The sequence below is a fragment of the Rhynchophorus ferrugineus genome, unplaced genomic scaffold, assembly GCF_030347505.1.
Source record: "Rhynchophorus ferrugineus isolate W39M unplaced genomic scaffold, kcgeb_rfMv2 rfM5, whole genome shotgun sequence".
NCBI classification, from domain to species: domain Eukaryota; kingdom Metazoa; phylum Arthropoda; class Insecta; order Coleoptera; family Curculionidae; genus Rhynchophorus; species Rhynchophorus ferrugineus.
In genome coordinates, this window is record NW_027472584.1 from 18,100,348 (window position 1) to 18,114,099 (window position 13,752).

General features: G+C 33.4%; 1 protein-coding gene across 3 annotated transcripts in view; it reads left to right on the forward strand.

Annotated features, from left to right (window-relative positions):
- The window catches only part of kcc (solute carrier family 12 member kcc), a 154,993-nt gene extending 147,246 nt beyond the window's left edge, over positions 1-7,747 (forward strand). For 2 of the 3 annotated variants that reach the window (XM_076405066.1, XM_076405068.1), the window contains exons 7-15: positions 36-548; positions 678-1,040; positions 1,090-1,489; positions 1,556-1,663; positions 3,193-3,231; positions 3,431-3,568; positions 3,749-3,870; positions 3,999-4,138; positions 4,194-7,747. In XM_076405066.1, the coding sequence (XP_076261181.1) occupies positions 36-548; positions 678-1,040; positions 1,090-1,489; positions 1,556-1,663; positions 3,193-3,231; positions 3,431-3,568; positions 3,749-3,870; positions 3,999-4,138; positions 4,194-4,285 (1,915 nt within the window). In that variant the 3' untranslated portion in view covers positions 4,286-7,747. The remainder of the gene's footprint in view (positions 1-35; positions 549-677; positions 1,041-1,089; positions 1,490-1,555; positions 1,664-3,192; positions 3,232-3,430; positions 3,569-3,748; positions 3,871-3,998; positions 4,139-4,193) is intronic. The other variant, XM_076405067.1, reaches the window with a different exon arrangement.
- Positions 7,748-13,752: the final 6,005 nt, after the last annotated feature.

The window sequence follows — 13,752 nt, forward strand, 5'->3', positions numbered from 1 at the left end:
ATAATTAAAATAAGTTAACGAGTGTTTTGTTTTAGGTTTGGTAGCTCTATCGGAGGACGATTAGTAGTTGCAAATATCGCATGGCCAAATCAATGGGTTATTTTAATAGGTTCTTTTCTATCAACTCTGGGCGCTGGGCTTCAGTCACTTACAGGGGCTCCACGATTACTTCAAGCTATCGCTAAAGACGAAATAATACCATTTTTGTCGCCGTTTTCTGTATCATCATCTAGAGGCGAACCCACCAGAGCTCTAGTATTAACATTATTGATTTGCGAATGCGGTATCTTATTGGGAAACGTTGACGTACTTGCTCCTCTTTTATCTATGTTCTTCTTGATGTGCTATGGCTTTGTTAATCTAGCCTGTGCCTTGCAAACGCTACTTAAAACTCCAAACTGGCGACCAAGATTCAAGTACTATCACTGGTTTCTCTCATTTCTGGGAATGTCACTTTGTATTGCGGTAATGTTCATGTCATCTTGGTATTTGGCTCTTTTAGCACTGGGAATGGCTGGAGTTATTTATAAATATATCGAATATCGAGGGTGAGTATATTGTACTACTATTTTGCATAAAATTACTGTCAGTGTTTAGTAATATTGTATAACAATTAAAAAATGATTTTTATTAGACTACATTCTCAGTTATCATGATATAATTGTAACTATTTTTAGCGCTGAGAAAGAATGGGGAGATGGTATTAGAGGTTTAGCACTTTCAGCGGCTAGATTCTCGTTGCTTCGCCTGGAAGAAGGTCCTCCACATACAAAGAATTGGCGTCCTCAGATTCTTTTGCTCCTTAAAATGACACCGGAAATGCGAATTGAACATCCCAAATATATATCATTCGTTTCTCAGCTGAAAGCTGGTAAAGGTTTAACTATTTGCGCGTCAGTATTTGGAGGTGATTACACCGAAGGAGCTGCTCAAGCTATCGAAGCGAAGAAGACGTTACAAAACCTCATGGAACAAGAAAGAGTGAAAGGTTTTGCGGAGGTGTTGATGACAAAAAGTGTTTCCGAAGGTTTATGCAACTTGTAAGGATTTGATTTGGGTTTGAATCATTTAAAAAACGAACATTTTTAGTATCCAAACTGCTGGCTTAGGTGGTTTGAAACCCAACACGATTATTCTGAGTTGGCCATATGGGTGGAGAGAAGACGCAGAAGAAGAACAATGTTTCGAATATACAGTTAGGACATTGACGGCCGCCAAAATGGCACTTCTCATTCCACGAGGAATTGACTTTTATCCAGATAATACCCAGAAAATCAATGGCAACATTGATATTTGGTGGATTGTCCATGATGGCGGTTTGCTCATGTTGATTCCGTTCTTGTTGAAACAGCATCGCACTTGGAAGAACTGCAAACTGCGTATTTTCACTGTCGCTCAGTTTAACGACAACTCAATTCAGATGAAAAAGGACCTGAAGAAGTTTTTGTACCAGCTTAGGATCGAGGCGGATGTTGAAGTTGTTGAAATGGTTAGTTATTTATAGATTAACATATATGCATCAACGGTTAATTTGTATTTGTTTATCTCATAATAGTCGGACAAAGACATATCAGCTTATGCTTATGAGAGAACACTGGTTATGGAACAACGTACTCAAATGCTCAGAGAACTTCAACTGAACAAGAAAGAAAGTTTAGGAGTGGTAAGTTTGACTATATATGTAATATTCACCTTTTTTGGATATCAATATTTTGTTGAACACGCGAAAACATTAGAAAGTTTCTTTCCTAATAAAAACTTTTCATAAGATATCTCAATTAAAATACACACATTTTTTCCATATTAAATATCATTAATGATCATTATCAATAATCATAGATAATCAGCCATCAATTAGGCTGACAATTACAATTTAACACAGCATAGAAGGTAAAAGTATAGTTAATCGATCTAACGGGTAGTGTTAGGTGTACAAATAAGTACCTATCGTTCAACCAATAAAGGTTAAAGTTGACATATTTAAAAAGCAATATCAACTATCATCTAATAACCTTGAAATATTATGAATTTTGTATCAAATTATATAACCAAAGAATATATAATAAACAGTTAGCACCTCCCAATGTTGCCGCATCTAATGTTTTAAAGAATTTTGCAAACATTAGGCAACATCGTCCACTAGTACCAAACCAAATCGAATTTTAAAGGCTGATTCTGCTGCATGTCGCGACGTTTCAGGCAGCATTCGATCTTTTTTTAACTGAGATCAAATTAAAAGGAAATATCCTCTCCGAGTTTACGATTTTGACAACTGCAACTGGCAATATCTTCGACGTCATCTATGACGAGCATTGGCTGTTTTGTTGGACGGACATTATTTCATATGTTTTCTTATTTTTAATTTTAAGAAATCCTCAGTTGATAACTTGACTCTTTTTGTATCATAGCAGAGTGTGATTTGCGACAATTAAATTAACTATAATTTAAAAACCAAAATGTACTAATAGGAATAATTGATAGGTTTGAGTCTATCATTGAGAGAAACAAGTATTGGCAAATAAAATAACACTTGACCACAAGTGTGTTGGGGTGTAAATGGCACATTTGTACTAGCCTTATTCAACAAATATTGGTTTTTCTGATTACAACTTATTTCAAGCTAGAGTTCTTGACCTATCTGAGTTTCTAAGCATAATACCAAATGGCCTAATTGTATAGCCTCTAAATAATTCTTTCAACGGTAACAGTACAAAAGTATGCTTCCAAAAGTTAGAAAAACGCCATCAATAAAACCCCTATAAACAATTGATCAGTTCTTAATTTAAAAAAAAAACAGAGAATGCTTATTTGTACTCCTGATAGATTAGTATTATCCTAGTAAATATAATCATTCATAATCCTCTTTTTATTTCTTTGTCTAGGCTTTAAACTATAGTAAAAAATGAAAATAATACATTCAAGTTCTTAACAATTGGATGTTTATTTTATCTATATATATTTATTCTGAAATAAAATAGTTAACTAAATTTTTTTATGAAGATTGTGTGTTATTTTTATTTGATATATCGTTATTTCGCTTTAAGTACGACATAGCGATTTATAAATTAGTAAGGCATGAGAACGATTTAAGCTCGTTAGAATTTTAGGAACCTTTCCAATTTTTCGTGTGAAACTGATTTACTGTATGATGTAATTGAAAGTTCCGTTTTTTTAATTTGTAATTTTTGTAAGACGCTTACGAATGGTGGACTAGAAGAGACGCTGCCTCTGGTAAATTCCCCCCACATCGATCATATCGTCGTATTTTTCTGTATATAGTTTGTTTTTGATTTTGCTCATGCTACTTTTTCAGTTATCATTACAAATATCATCCTAGATGTCAACATATCACACACCAACTCTAGTTTTAAGTCTATCGTATACAGTCTGGAGTTTTTGTTCAATATCTTTTGTGGGAAATTTTTTCTAGGTACAATCGGTCGTCGATCAGCATCACACTATCGAGAAGACACCATCAAAAGTTAGGTTCGAAGAACCAAGACCTAATCAAGGCGGGGATAATAAAAAGGAGAATCCTAGCGAATCAAATAATGAACCAACTAATGAGGTATAGCATTTATAAAATTCTTATTTTATACATGTTTTACTGAATCTGTTTAAACTAACTTCTAATTAAGGTTTATGTGTAAAAAACGAAACGTTTTACGTGAATTTTAAATTGAGTCTCGCTAAGAAAAAGAAAATAAATTGTAACAAATAATACATGAGGACCTTATTATTCTTGTAGCCTAAGGAAGATTGTGAAAATAGCACGTTAGAAAAGGAAGATGGTGGATCGGAGAAGGAAAGCCTCAAGGCCCATAACAACACCGACAGTATCAATTCCAAGGAAGACGAAAGTGTTTCACTGTAAGTAGGACAAATATATTTTTCCCCCGCATAAAAGGAAAATTGCTGGGTTGCTACTTTTATATTACTACGCCTCTTTAAATTAAGTCCCCGCTTTTATGACTACGTTTTTTCTTCTGAAATTACAGAGAGGCTGATACCTTACGGCGCGTGCATACCGCAATGAGACTCAATGAAACCATTAGGTCGATGTCAAAAGACTCGCAGCTTGTCATTTTAAATTTACCTAGTCCTCCTAAAAACCCCAAACCAGGAAAACAAACTTACTGTAAGTTATATATATATATTTTTTAAATAACAATTAAATAAATACCTTTTTTCAGATTTGGACTTTTTGGAGGTACTTTCGGAAGGAATGGAGAAAGTTCTAATGGTGAGGGGTGGTGGTCAGGAAGTAATCACCATTTACTCATAATCCCACAAAAAACGGTTTGAGTACTTGGGAATTTTAATTAGCTTATGATCTATATATAGACAAAACAGTATCGACAAGGGAATGGTAATTATTTAAAAAAAAGTTAAAAAAAAGTTTTAGATAAGATATTTACAGTATTTCAAAAATATATACTAGGAAGTTAAAAGAAAGGAATAGTGATTATAACCAAAGAAATTATTTATTCTTTCTAATGTTAGAAATTGTATTTCGAGGACTCGAAACTGTCTTCATCGTGATTCTTTATCCTCATAGCTGTTTTTAAATCAAAATGATGTTCCATGAAGTGCTCATTTTTCTACAGAAAAAAAAAACTATACCGGCCATTATAGTGAGTCATACATATTTGTTTTCATAACTGGAGAAATAATATTGCTTGATACTAGTAATATATACGACGAATGATGATTTACAATAAAAAAAATCTGAAGCTAGTATCCAAGCAAATTGACACAAATAATTTTAATTTTTGAGACCATATTAAATGTGATTTTAATAAACCCTATATGGCTGAATGATTTAATTTTTAGTATTGTAAAACTGACACTTTATGTTGGAGAGCAAAAATTCTTGGTTTTATTTTAATATACTATTTCACTTTTTCTAAGATAATTAGAATAGGTTAGTCACTCCTGGAACTATTTAACTTCCTTATTCTATTTATATGATATATTAGTTATATGACCCATAAAACTTTTATAGCATAAAATGTTATGATATCTGTTATCTGTTTTGTGTTTTAAGTGTCAGTTTTAAAATAATCTGAAACATTGGTTGTTCTTGAAAACATGATAAATTTTAACAAACAAGTATAAAATATGGGACTCATCATTTTACAGGTCACTTTCTTAGTTAATAAGTAGTATCTAGTAAACAATTCTGATTCAATCTAAGTCAAGGTGCATTTACATTTAATAATACTCATTTATAGTGTAATAATGATCGTATCATTTATTCCATATAAAAGCATTATCTGGACAGAACATTATCTGTTAATTATTGGAGTAAGACACAACCACTGACTGGCATGATACTGCTCTCTTATATGTTTTGTTTTATAAATAGTATATTGTGTAAACAGAATAAATGAAGCGAAGATAAAGATATATAAATTTTATCAAATGAAATACATTGAGTAATATTAATACTATATTCTAATAAGTTTAGTTGTACTATTATTGTTTATTTAAATCTATTTACGGAGGTTTCTACACATTTTTTTAATGTTTACTATATTGTTTTTACTACGATTTTAACCCAAACTAATTTTAGCATTTTTTACAAATATTTTTCTCCTATATTAAAGAATATTAATGATATTCTAATTAATAAAAAAATCTTACGCACAATAGTTTTACTATCGGAACGTATCAGGGGAACGAATGAATCGATTTATCAATCGTAACAGTATTAAAGATGTATGTTGAGTTGCATATGCAGTCCTGTTAGTCAGTGCCAGATAGTGGAACAAATCGTGTAATTAAATGTAATTTGTGTCTTCTTTCATTTCCCTTTAATAAAATTAGTTAGAAACTGTCAACAATTCTACATTCTTTGACGACTTAATTTTTCCATTAATGATAATTTTAAAGTAAATGCATGCTTAAACCGTAGAAACATTAACAATACTTGTGTAAGGTATCGTATAAAATTTAAGAATATTTTTCGCGTACTTAAATATAAATAAAAATCCATAATTAAGCAAATTTGAGCAATATTAACTTTATAATATTAAAAGTGTTGTATATCTACTTGTCAAATTACGAGTGATAGTTACTTAAAAAGTACTGGAAGCGTACAATCTGAACAGTACTACAACTTTTCTTCCGTATTATATATTTAGGAAACGTACGTATATTTTCTTGCGCTAAATACTGAAAAATTAAACATACACAGGGTGTTTCCAAATACTTACCCATTCCACTATTCTCTATTTTTATAGCATTATCAAAACTAACAATTGTTATGTAGTTTCTTAGTAGTTTATAGATAATTCCTGGAGTGTATTTTGAATTAAAATCTTTTCATATTACATAAATATATTTATCTTATTCAATAATCTCCAAATATTATATCCCCAAGGGATAAAAAACTTAACTAAGTTGTATTCTGAAGAGTAAATTTTTATTCTTGTTAAATGTTAATATAGGTATATTGATGTTGATATTTCGAGTTGATTTTCTTTTGGGACACCCTGTATCGCCAAAAATCGGGACACACGCCCCCTCTGAAGCTGAGACGGCTCATGCAGCTTAAGAACATGGGGTTTGCATCCCAACTTCAAAGAAATTTCTAATATTTTGCCCCCTCCCTTGTTCCAAAATAAAAATTAACATTAAAACTAATTGGCTGTGGATCATCAAAAAATATATTCCCTTAATTTATTCAACTGTATATAATCCCCAAAGTACCAGAATTCGTGATATGTTAAGGAACACTTTGGACAATCAGTTTCACTTTCAATATTAATTTAAAACAAAAATAAACTTGAGATGGTGCAGTTTCAATTTAATCAAATTACATCAAACTTTTAGATGAATCATTATTATTTACTGTTATCGATTTTTGTTTAAATGAAGTATATTTTGTTGTTGTATAATTCTAGATTTGCAACGTCTCAAGATGTTATCAAAAAAATATGTGTAACACTTTACAGCTTGTTATATAGATGATTGCAGGTTAAACAAAATTATTCAATTTGATCAAAGAACATTAATTACCAAGCGATGTTTTGTATAAGTTACAAATAAAGGGGTAACAATATTGTAAATTGATTTGATAGTATATCGATGTAAACTAATTTCGCATAGTGTCATTAGTGCACTGTAATAGTGATCTAACTAGAGGTAAAGTTTATTAATTTGTATTTAATTGATGTACCAACTTTATATTTCTTACCACGAAATCTCAATTACGAACGGAAGCAAAAAAAAAACATTTTACGTTAACGGATATATACGACTAGGCATTTCGGTGAGATAATATAAAGTTGTTAGTTAGTTTGGGATTACACCATTGTTACATCAACCAATTATGGCTGTTGGTGCCTCTAACTTTAAATGGTGGCGTTGTGGTAGTAAAAAATGCGATGTTTTACCAATTATTGCTCTCAAAAAAGAAATAGGGCCTTGGACACACGTCCTCGGAATCATTATACGATTGTAATCGTACATGATTAGAAAAATGTGTTAGAGAATTAAACAAATATTTGGTTGTGGTGCCATATTCTAGGTATATATTTATAGGAAAATATTGTCCTAGGTCCTAATTTACTTATTTGTTAATTTTTAAATATATTTATATATTTTTGTTCCACGTCCATTTAGTTTATTTTAAATGGCAAATTTGTTCTTTATTCCTATTACATATATAAATTATTATTATTGTATTCTTATTATTAACAATGTGTTCATTGGATAAAAAGAAATAAAAATTAAAATAGTATATAGTTGTTTTATTTTCTATTTTATTATTACCAATAAAAAATATTAAACTATTCTTAGAATATTAATAAAAAAATAAATTATTTCGCACTATATATAATATACCCAGTATTGTTCAATGTGTGATTATTAAATTAAAAATTAAGATTACATTTGAATATATAGTATCTATATTGTTAATTGTAGGCAACATTACATACTGCTAAATAATCAATTATTTCTATTATGCACCACACTAAATAATACTACTGCGGGCCTTTTTTTAATTTATTTTAATTACCTTAAATTTATAATTTGTAAATATATTTACTTTCTTTTTAAATAATACGAATATTTATAAGTCGCATTTTATATAAGATGTGCCATCTGTTGGTTTCTTTTTGAAGTGCACGTTACTTTGACATTCGCAATACTAATATAATGCTAGATATATTGAAATAAATTATAATTAAAAATTATTTTTGTTTTTATTCATATGTTGGTTACCTTTATTTATTATTTTCTTCAGTAAAGTTGTAAAAAATGTTCAGCTTCAAAAAGAAATATCCAAAGTTATAATTTACAACGGTATATGTGCCCGTGTGCTGTGAAATTTCCCAGATTCTATTCTATTTTTTATTGTGGTCTGTTATCAATGATTAACAAAAAATAGTACTTATTGTCAAACTATTCATAAAACAAAACAATAAATGCCGGCTTAGTTGGCTCAGTGGTAACGGCGACAGGACGGTCCACCTGCTCATGTGATAGTCGCGGGTTCGAATCCAGCTAGAGCAGGGTCGTAAATTTTTGTTTGTGATTGTTTAATATTTGTGATTGTCCTAGGTAAGAGTGTAAAATCCGACAAAGAAAACGAGATCCCAGTCACGTCAGTAACCAGGCTGGGTAAGACCGGATGTCTTCTGGGACGATTTCCGTAGTTCGGAGCCCACGTTAAACCGTAGGTCCAGTCCAGATAAACCCTCGTCAATAAATAATGTATCAATCATTTTAAAATATTTGCAGGTAAAAATTTAATACAATATCCCGCCCAATACAAGATAGCTTTTTAATTTTGGTTACATTTTCAATAATAGTTCACTTTCTTTTTAAACGATTTCAAAAAAGTAGGAGGTTTTATGTTCGACTGTATATTTTTCAGTATACTTTTCATACTGTAATAGCATACGTATGTCTTGATTGTAAATGACCACTATTTGAATTACTTGGCTTACAAACAGCAGTTTCTATCACTCACCCTAAAGCTGGTCTGTCAGGCCTAACAAATAGTATCTATTTAACTCGGAACCACACTACATAACGAAGTCATTATTTTCATTCTATTTGTTAATACACATTTTACTACCATACCTGTTTTCTAGAGTTTTGTTTTTATTTGATAATTCTATAATTCATCACTATTTTTTGCTTTATTGTTGTACATAGTTAAATACAATTGTTGTAATTTCACATATTCGTTCAACAAGAAGTTCGTAGATTAAAATATGCATTTCTTTAAATATTAAAAATCAGTTTAGAGAATAATATAGCACGCTATGTAATTATAAGATCAAGTCACCCTTAATTATAGAGAGTTGCTAATAGGTGGCGCTACCAATGTTTTAAATGCTTTAATAAATACCATTTTTCTGCAACTCATCTCAACTTCAACTTTCTCTTCTTCTTTCTCAACTCAACTCAGGATCAGTTCAGTATAAATAGAGATCATCTCCGAAGCCATCCGGTCTTACCCAACCTGGTTGCCCGCGTGTATGGGATGATTTTTCTCGTCGAATTTTGCGCTATTGCCTCATCGGCAATCACAATTATAAATTGGCACCCTGAAAAATTAACCTTTATTGGTGAAATATTTTTTAGGTTTTAGTGCACATGTATTGGCATTCTATAAATATAAATGTGGTATACAAAAAGATGCCCTGGAACTAGATAATTGGATCAGATCTTTTTTCGAGAAAAAAATTGGCTTGCTTTTTTACGGAGTTGATACAATATCTAAAACGAAAAAATCTTCCATTTTTTTCTTTATATTAGAAAATCAACAACAATTTTTTTAATTAACACGGTTAATTTATTTGAAGAACCACAGTTGATGCGCGCTATAATTTCATAATATAGCCTTATCAATATTTTTAAATTTATTCTGCAATTCCATCATCATACAACTAACTTGGGGGACATTGGGAGTTCTCAAACACATCGCGAAACATAAGCTATACATTTTTTTTTCGATTTTCTCCTCTAAAATAGCTTTTGAATATCATTGCTGAATATGAATTGCTGAATATTTTATGCATTATTTAAGACATTAAACAAAAAGTAGAAACAAATTCCAAGGTATTATAACCTAATCTGGATCAGTTTTACAGATGAATAAGTCCATTCTTGTTAAATAACACGAATTTTATGTCACAGAGGCGGATTTAGAGGCCCCTTACCCCCAAAAACTACACCAAGTTATAAAATTATTCTGCTTCTCACTATATACTCTGTTTTTTATCACATCTCCTTCTTGTCAATTAGGTTACTCCAGAAATCATCCAGTCTTGCCAGCTTGATTACTGGCATGTTGGAATGGTTGTTCCTGGAAGGGTTTTACACTTTTATCTGTCACAATTGTAAACAATCACAAACATAAAGTACATCCATGCCCTGGTGGTATTCCAATCCGCTGCTATAGCAGCAGTAGCAGGACCGTCCTATCGCCTCAACCACTGCGGAGCTTTTGAACACTATTTGCTTAACCTTACCATTACAGGTGCATTACCTATGGCAACTCGTGTTTCATCAAATAGAAAAACTGTTGCTGTAGAAGTCTTTGAGGATGGTTGGCCTATTGCTTTTTTAACAAACATTATATTTTCATAATCTACGTATTTCATGAACTGTAAATTTGTTGTCGCATTATAATCGAATAACTTCATTTAGTTTCTTTGTTTATTAGATAGAGACACCAACTTAAAATAGATAGTGCCCTTTTGTATCGCCGTTCAACAAGTCGCCACTTCTTTCTATGAAACAAAATACATCTGATTACAGGCCTATCAGCCTTCTCAGCGCCATTTCGAAGCTTGCCGAGAGGGCAATACCCTACGCTCTCAACTCTTTCACAAAGGAAAACAACATCACTCCTGATGAACAATTCGGCTTTCGCGCTCACCACTCATCCGTCTATCAGGCTACCCGTCTGGCCGCACACATCCATCACGCTCTTGATCAACGTAAAAAGCTTGGAGCAGTTCTTCTGGACCTAACCAAAGCCTTCGACAAGGTCTGGCACGACGGATTGATCGCAAGGTGCGTGCGGTTAGGGCTCCCAGAAGACCTAACCGCTCTCATCAAGTCCTATCTCTCGGACAGATCTTTCCAGGTCAAGATCAGGGAATCACTTTCCTGTCGTAAACAAATCGATGCTGGCGCACCTCAAGGTTCCCCGCTGGCCCCAGCCTTATTGAATCTCTTTATTTCAGATCTGCCGAGAAAAGAGCACATTGACGTCGCGTTTTAAGCTGACGACACTGCTTTCTTCACGGCCGCCAGGTTCGAAGTTACAATTCATGAACGTTTACAGAAGCAGCTCGATCATGCGGTCAAGTGGTTCAAATTCTGGAGGTTGCAAATCAACCCCCTGAAAACCCAGGCCATCATTTTCATAAGAAGCGTTACGCACTGCGCGTCTCGCAACTTAAGATCGACACCGCAATAATTCCATGGCTGGATAACGTAACGTACCTAGGTCTTCACTTCGACCGGCGGTTCGGTGGGCATTCCCAAATCCAGAAAGCAATCCAAAAAGGTTCGGGGATAGCAAACCTGCTATCTTCTCTAATCTGCCCTTCTAGCAGACTTCCCATCTCCGTAGGTCCGTACTCCTCTACGGATCTAATGTCTACTTCAAGTTTGTTACACCCAACCAGGTCAAACGGCTTCAAGTTTTCCAAAATAAGCCCCCATACAACAGTATCCAATCAATAGAATCGCGATAGTTCGCGAATCAATAGAATCGCCGGGCCCTCGTGCCCAATAACGGCTGCCCGATCAGCGGGTGCCATATCCCCAAATTTAATGCAGTAGCAGTAGCGATTCACAGGGGTCAAGTGTGAGGCGGTTTCGGTTTAGTGTATTGGTAAGCCCAGAGGCAGTCCCACATAACCCGGTCCAACTTGTCACTCCAGGGCAAGTCTCCGCGACCAGGTATGCGTCATGCATTCCACCGCCTGGTTTTTAGACCAGAACAAAAAAAAATAGAACAAAATAGTTTTCAAAGTAAAATAAAAGTTTTCATTATTTTAAAATATTTCACATTTTATAACAGGCGAAGTCCTTAAGATTCCGGAGAGATCTGGGTCTTCTGGGTCTGTGAATTTCTGGCACAACATCGAATTTCAGGATGTAAAAGGTCAACTGAAAAGTCCCCGGCCTACCATAGAAAAACACATTTTTTTAGCAAAATTAGTCAAAATAGGCCTCAGTTTCGTCGATCACCTATTCATTCGACAAAATTTTCAAAATTCATGAATTTTTGCCATCGTTTACACGAACTTGTGACACGGTGCATTATCTTGGTGAAGCAGCACTTTCTTTTTCTTCAAATGCGGCCGTTTTTTCGGCGATTTCGTCCTTAAAACGGTCCAATAACGCTATGTAATAGTCGCTGTTGATGGTTCTACCTTTTTCAAGGTAGTCAATGAAAATTATTCCATGCGCATTCCAAAATAAAGACGCCATAACCTTGCCAGTCGACTATTGCGTTCTCCCAAGCTTTGGGGCGAGTTCATCGTGTGTATTCCACTCGGATGACTATCGATTGGACTTCGGGGTGAAATGATGGAGCTATGTTTCATCCTTTGTCACATATCGACACACAAACTCGGGTTTATTACCCTTTATCATCTTCAAACACAGCTCCGAATCGTCAACTCGTCGTTGTTTTTGGTCAAATGTGAGCTCGCGCCGCACCCACTTTGCACAGAGCATTCTCATACACAAATATTCGTGAAAAATGTATGTACAAAAATATATGTACCAAATATGATGTACACGTTCAGTTGATATCTTTAGAATGTCTGCTATTTATTTCAATTTTATTTACGGTCATTCAAATCATTTTGTGGATTTTTTAAATGTTTTTATCAGTAATAACCTCTTTTGGGCGTCGACTGCGTTCACCGTCTTCGGTGCTCATCTTGATGGTTGATGGTTAATTTTCCTGGGGCGAAAACTCGGCATCAAGCCAAGTTTTTGCTTCAACTGTATTTTTCCCCTTCAAATAGCAATATTTTATCAACACACGAAATTCCTCTTTATCCAATTTTTTTCACAATAACAAAAGTTGCTTCACTCAAAATGCTATAATTCTCAAACTAATGATCCGACAGCTGTCAAATTTGTACACGCATCTTTTGAGGGTTAGGGCTAACTAAAAAAGATTTGGATTTAATTCTAGTAGCGCCATCTATGTGTCAGGCCGGGGACTTTTCAATAGACCTGTTATTCGGTGAAACAATCAATAGGCTTACCGATTACAATTGATGTATTAGAACTGAGCACTGCACTAAAAACAGCCGGAATACCAACAAAGACACACCAATATTCTTCTTTAGCATGACAACGCTCGTACTACTATGTACCAAATAACAACCCATTAATTATTCATCGATAGCCTCAATAGATACATCGTTCTTTCGAGATAGAACCTGAATGATGAGAAAAAGTAAGGGGCCATAAAAAGTTGACTAAAGAATTAAAAAAATTACTTCGAATAAAATATAGTGGACCGATTTTTCACAATAAAGTTTTATAATTATTAAAAACTAATTTATAGGCCATCTAAATATCATCTAATTGTAAATGTTAGAAATTAATTTAAATTTAATTGGCTTGGTGGCGGAGTAGTTAAGACCACAGGACGGTCCTCCTACTGTTGCGATAGTCGTGGGTTCGAATCCTGCTGGGGCATGGATGTACTTTATATTTGTGATTGTAATTGTAAATGTCTTTATAGGAAAT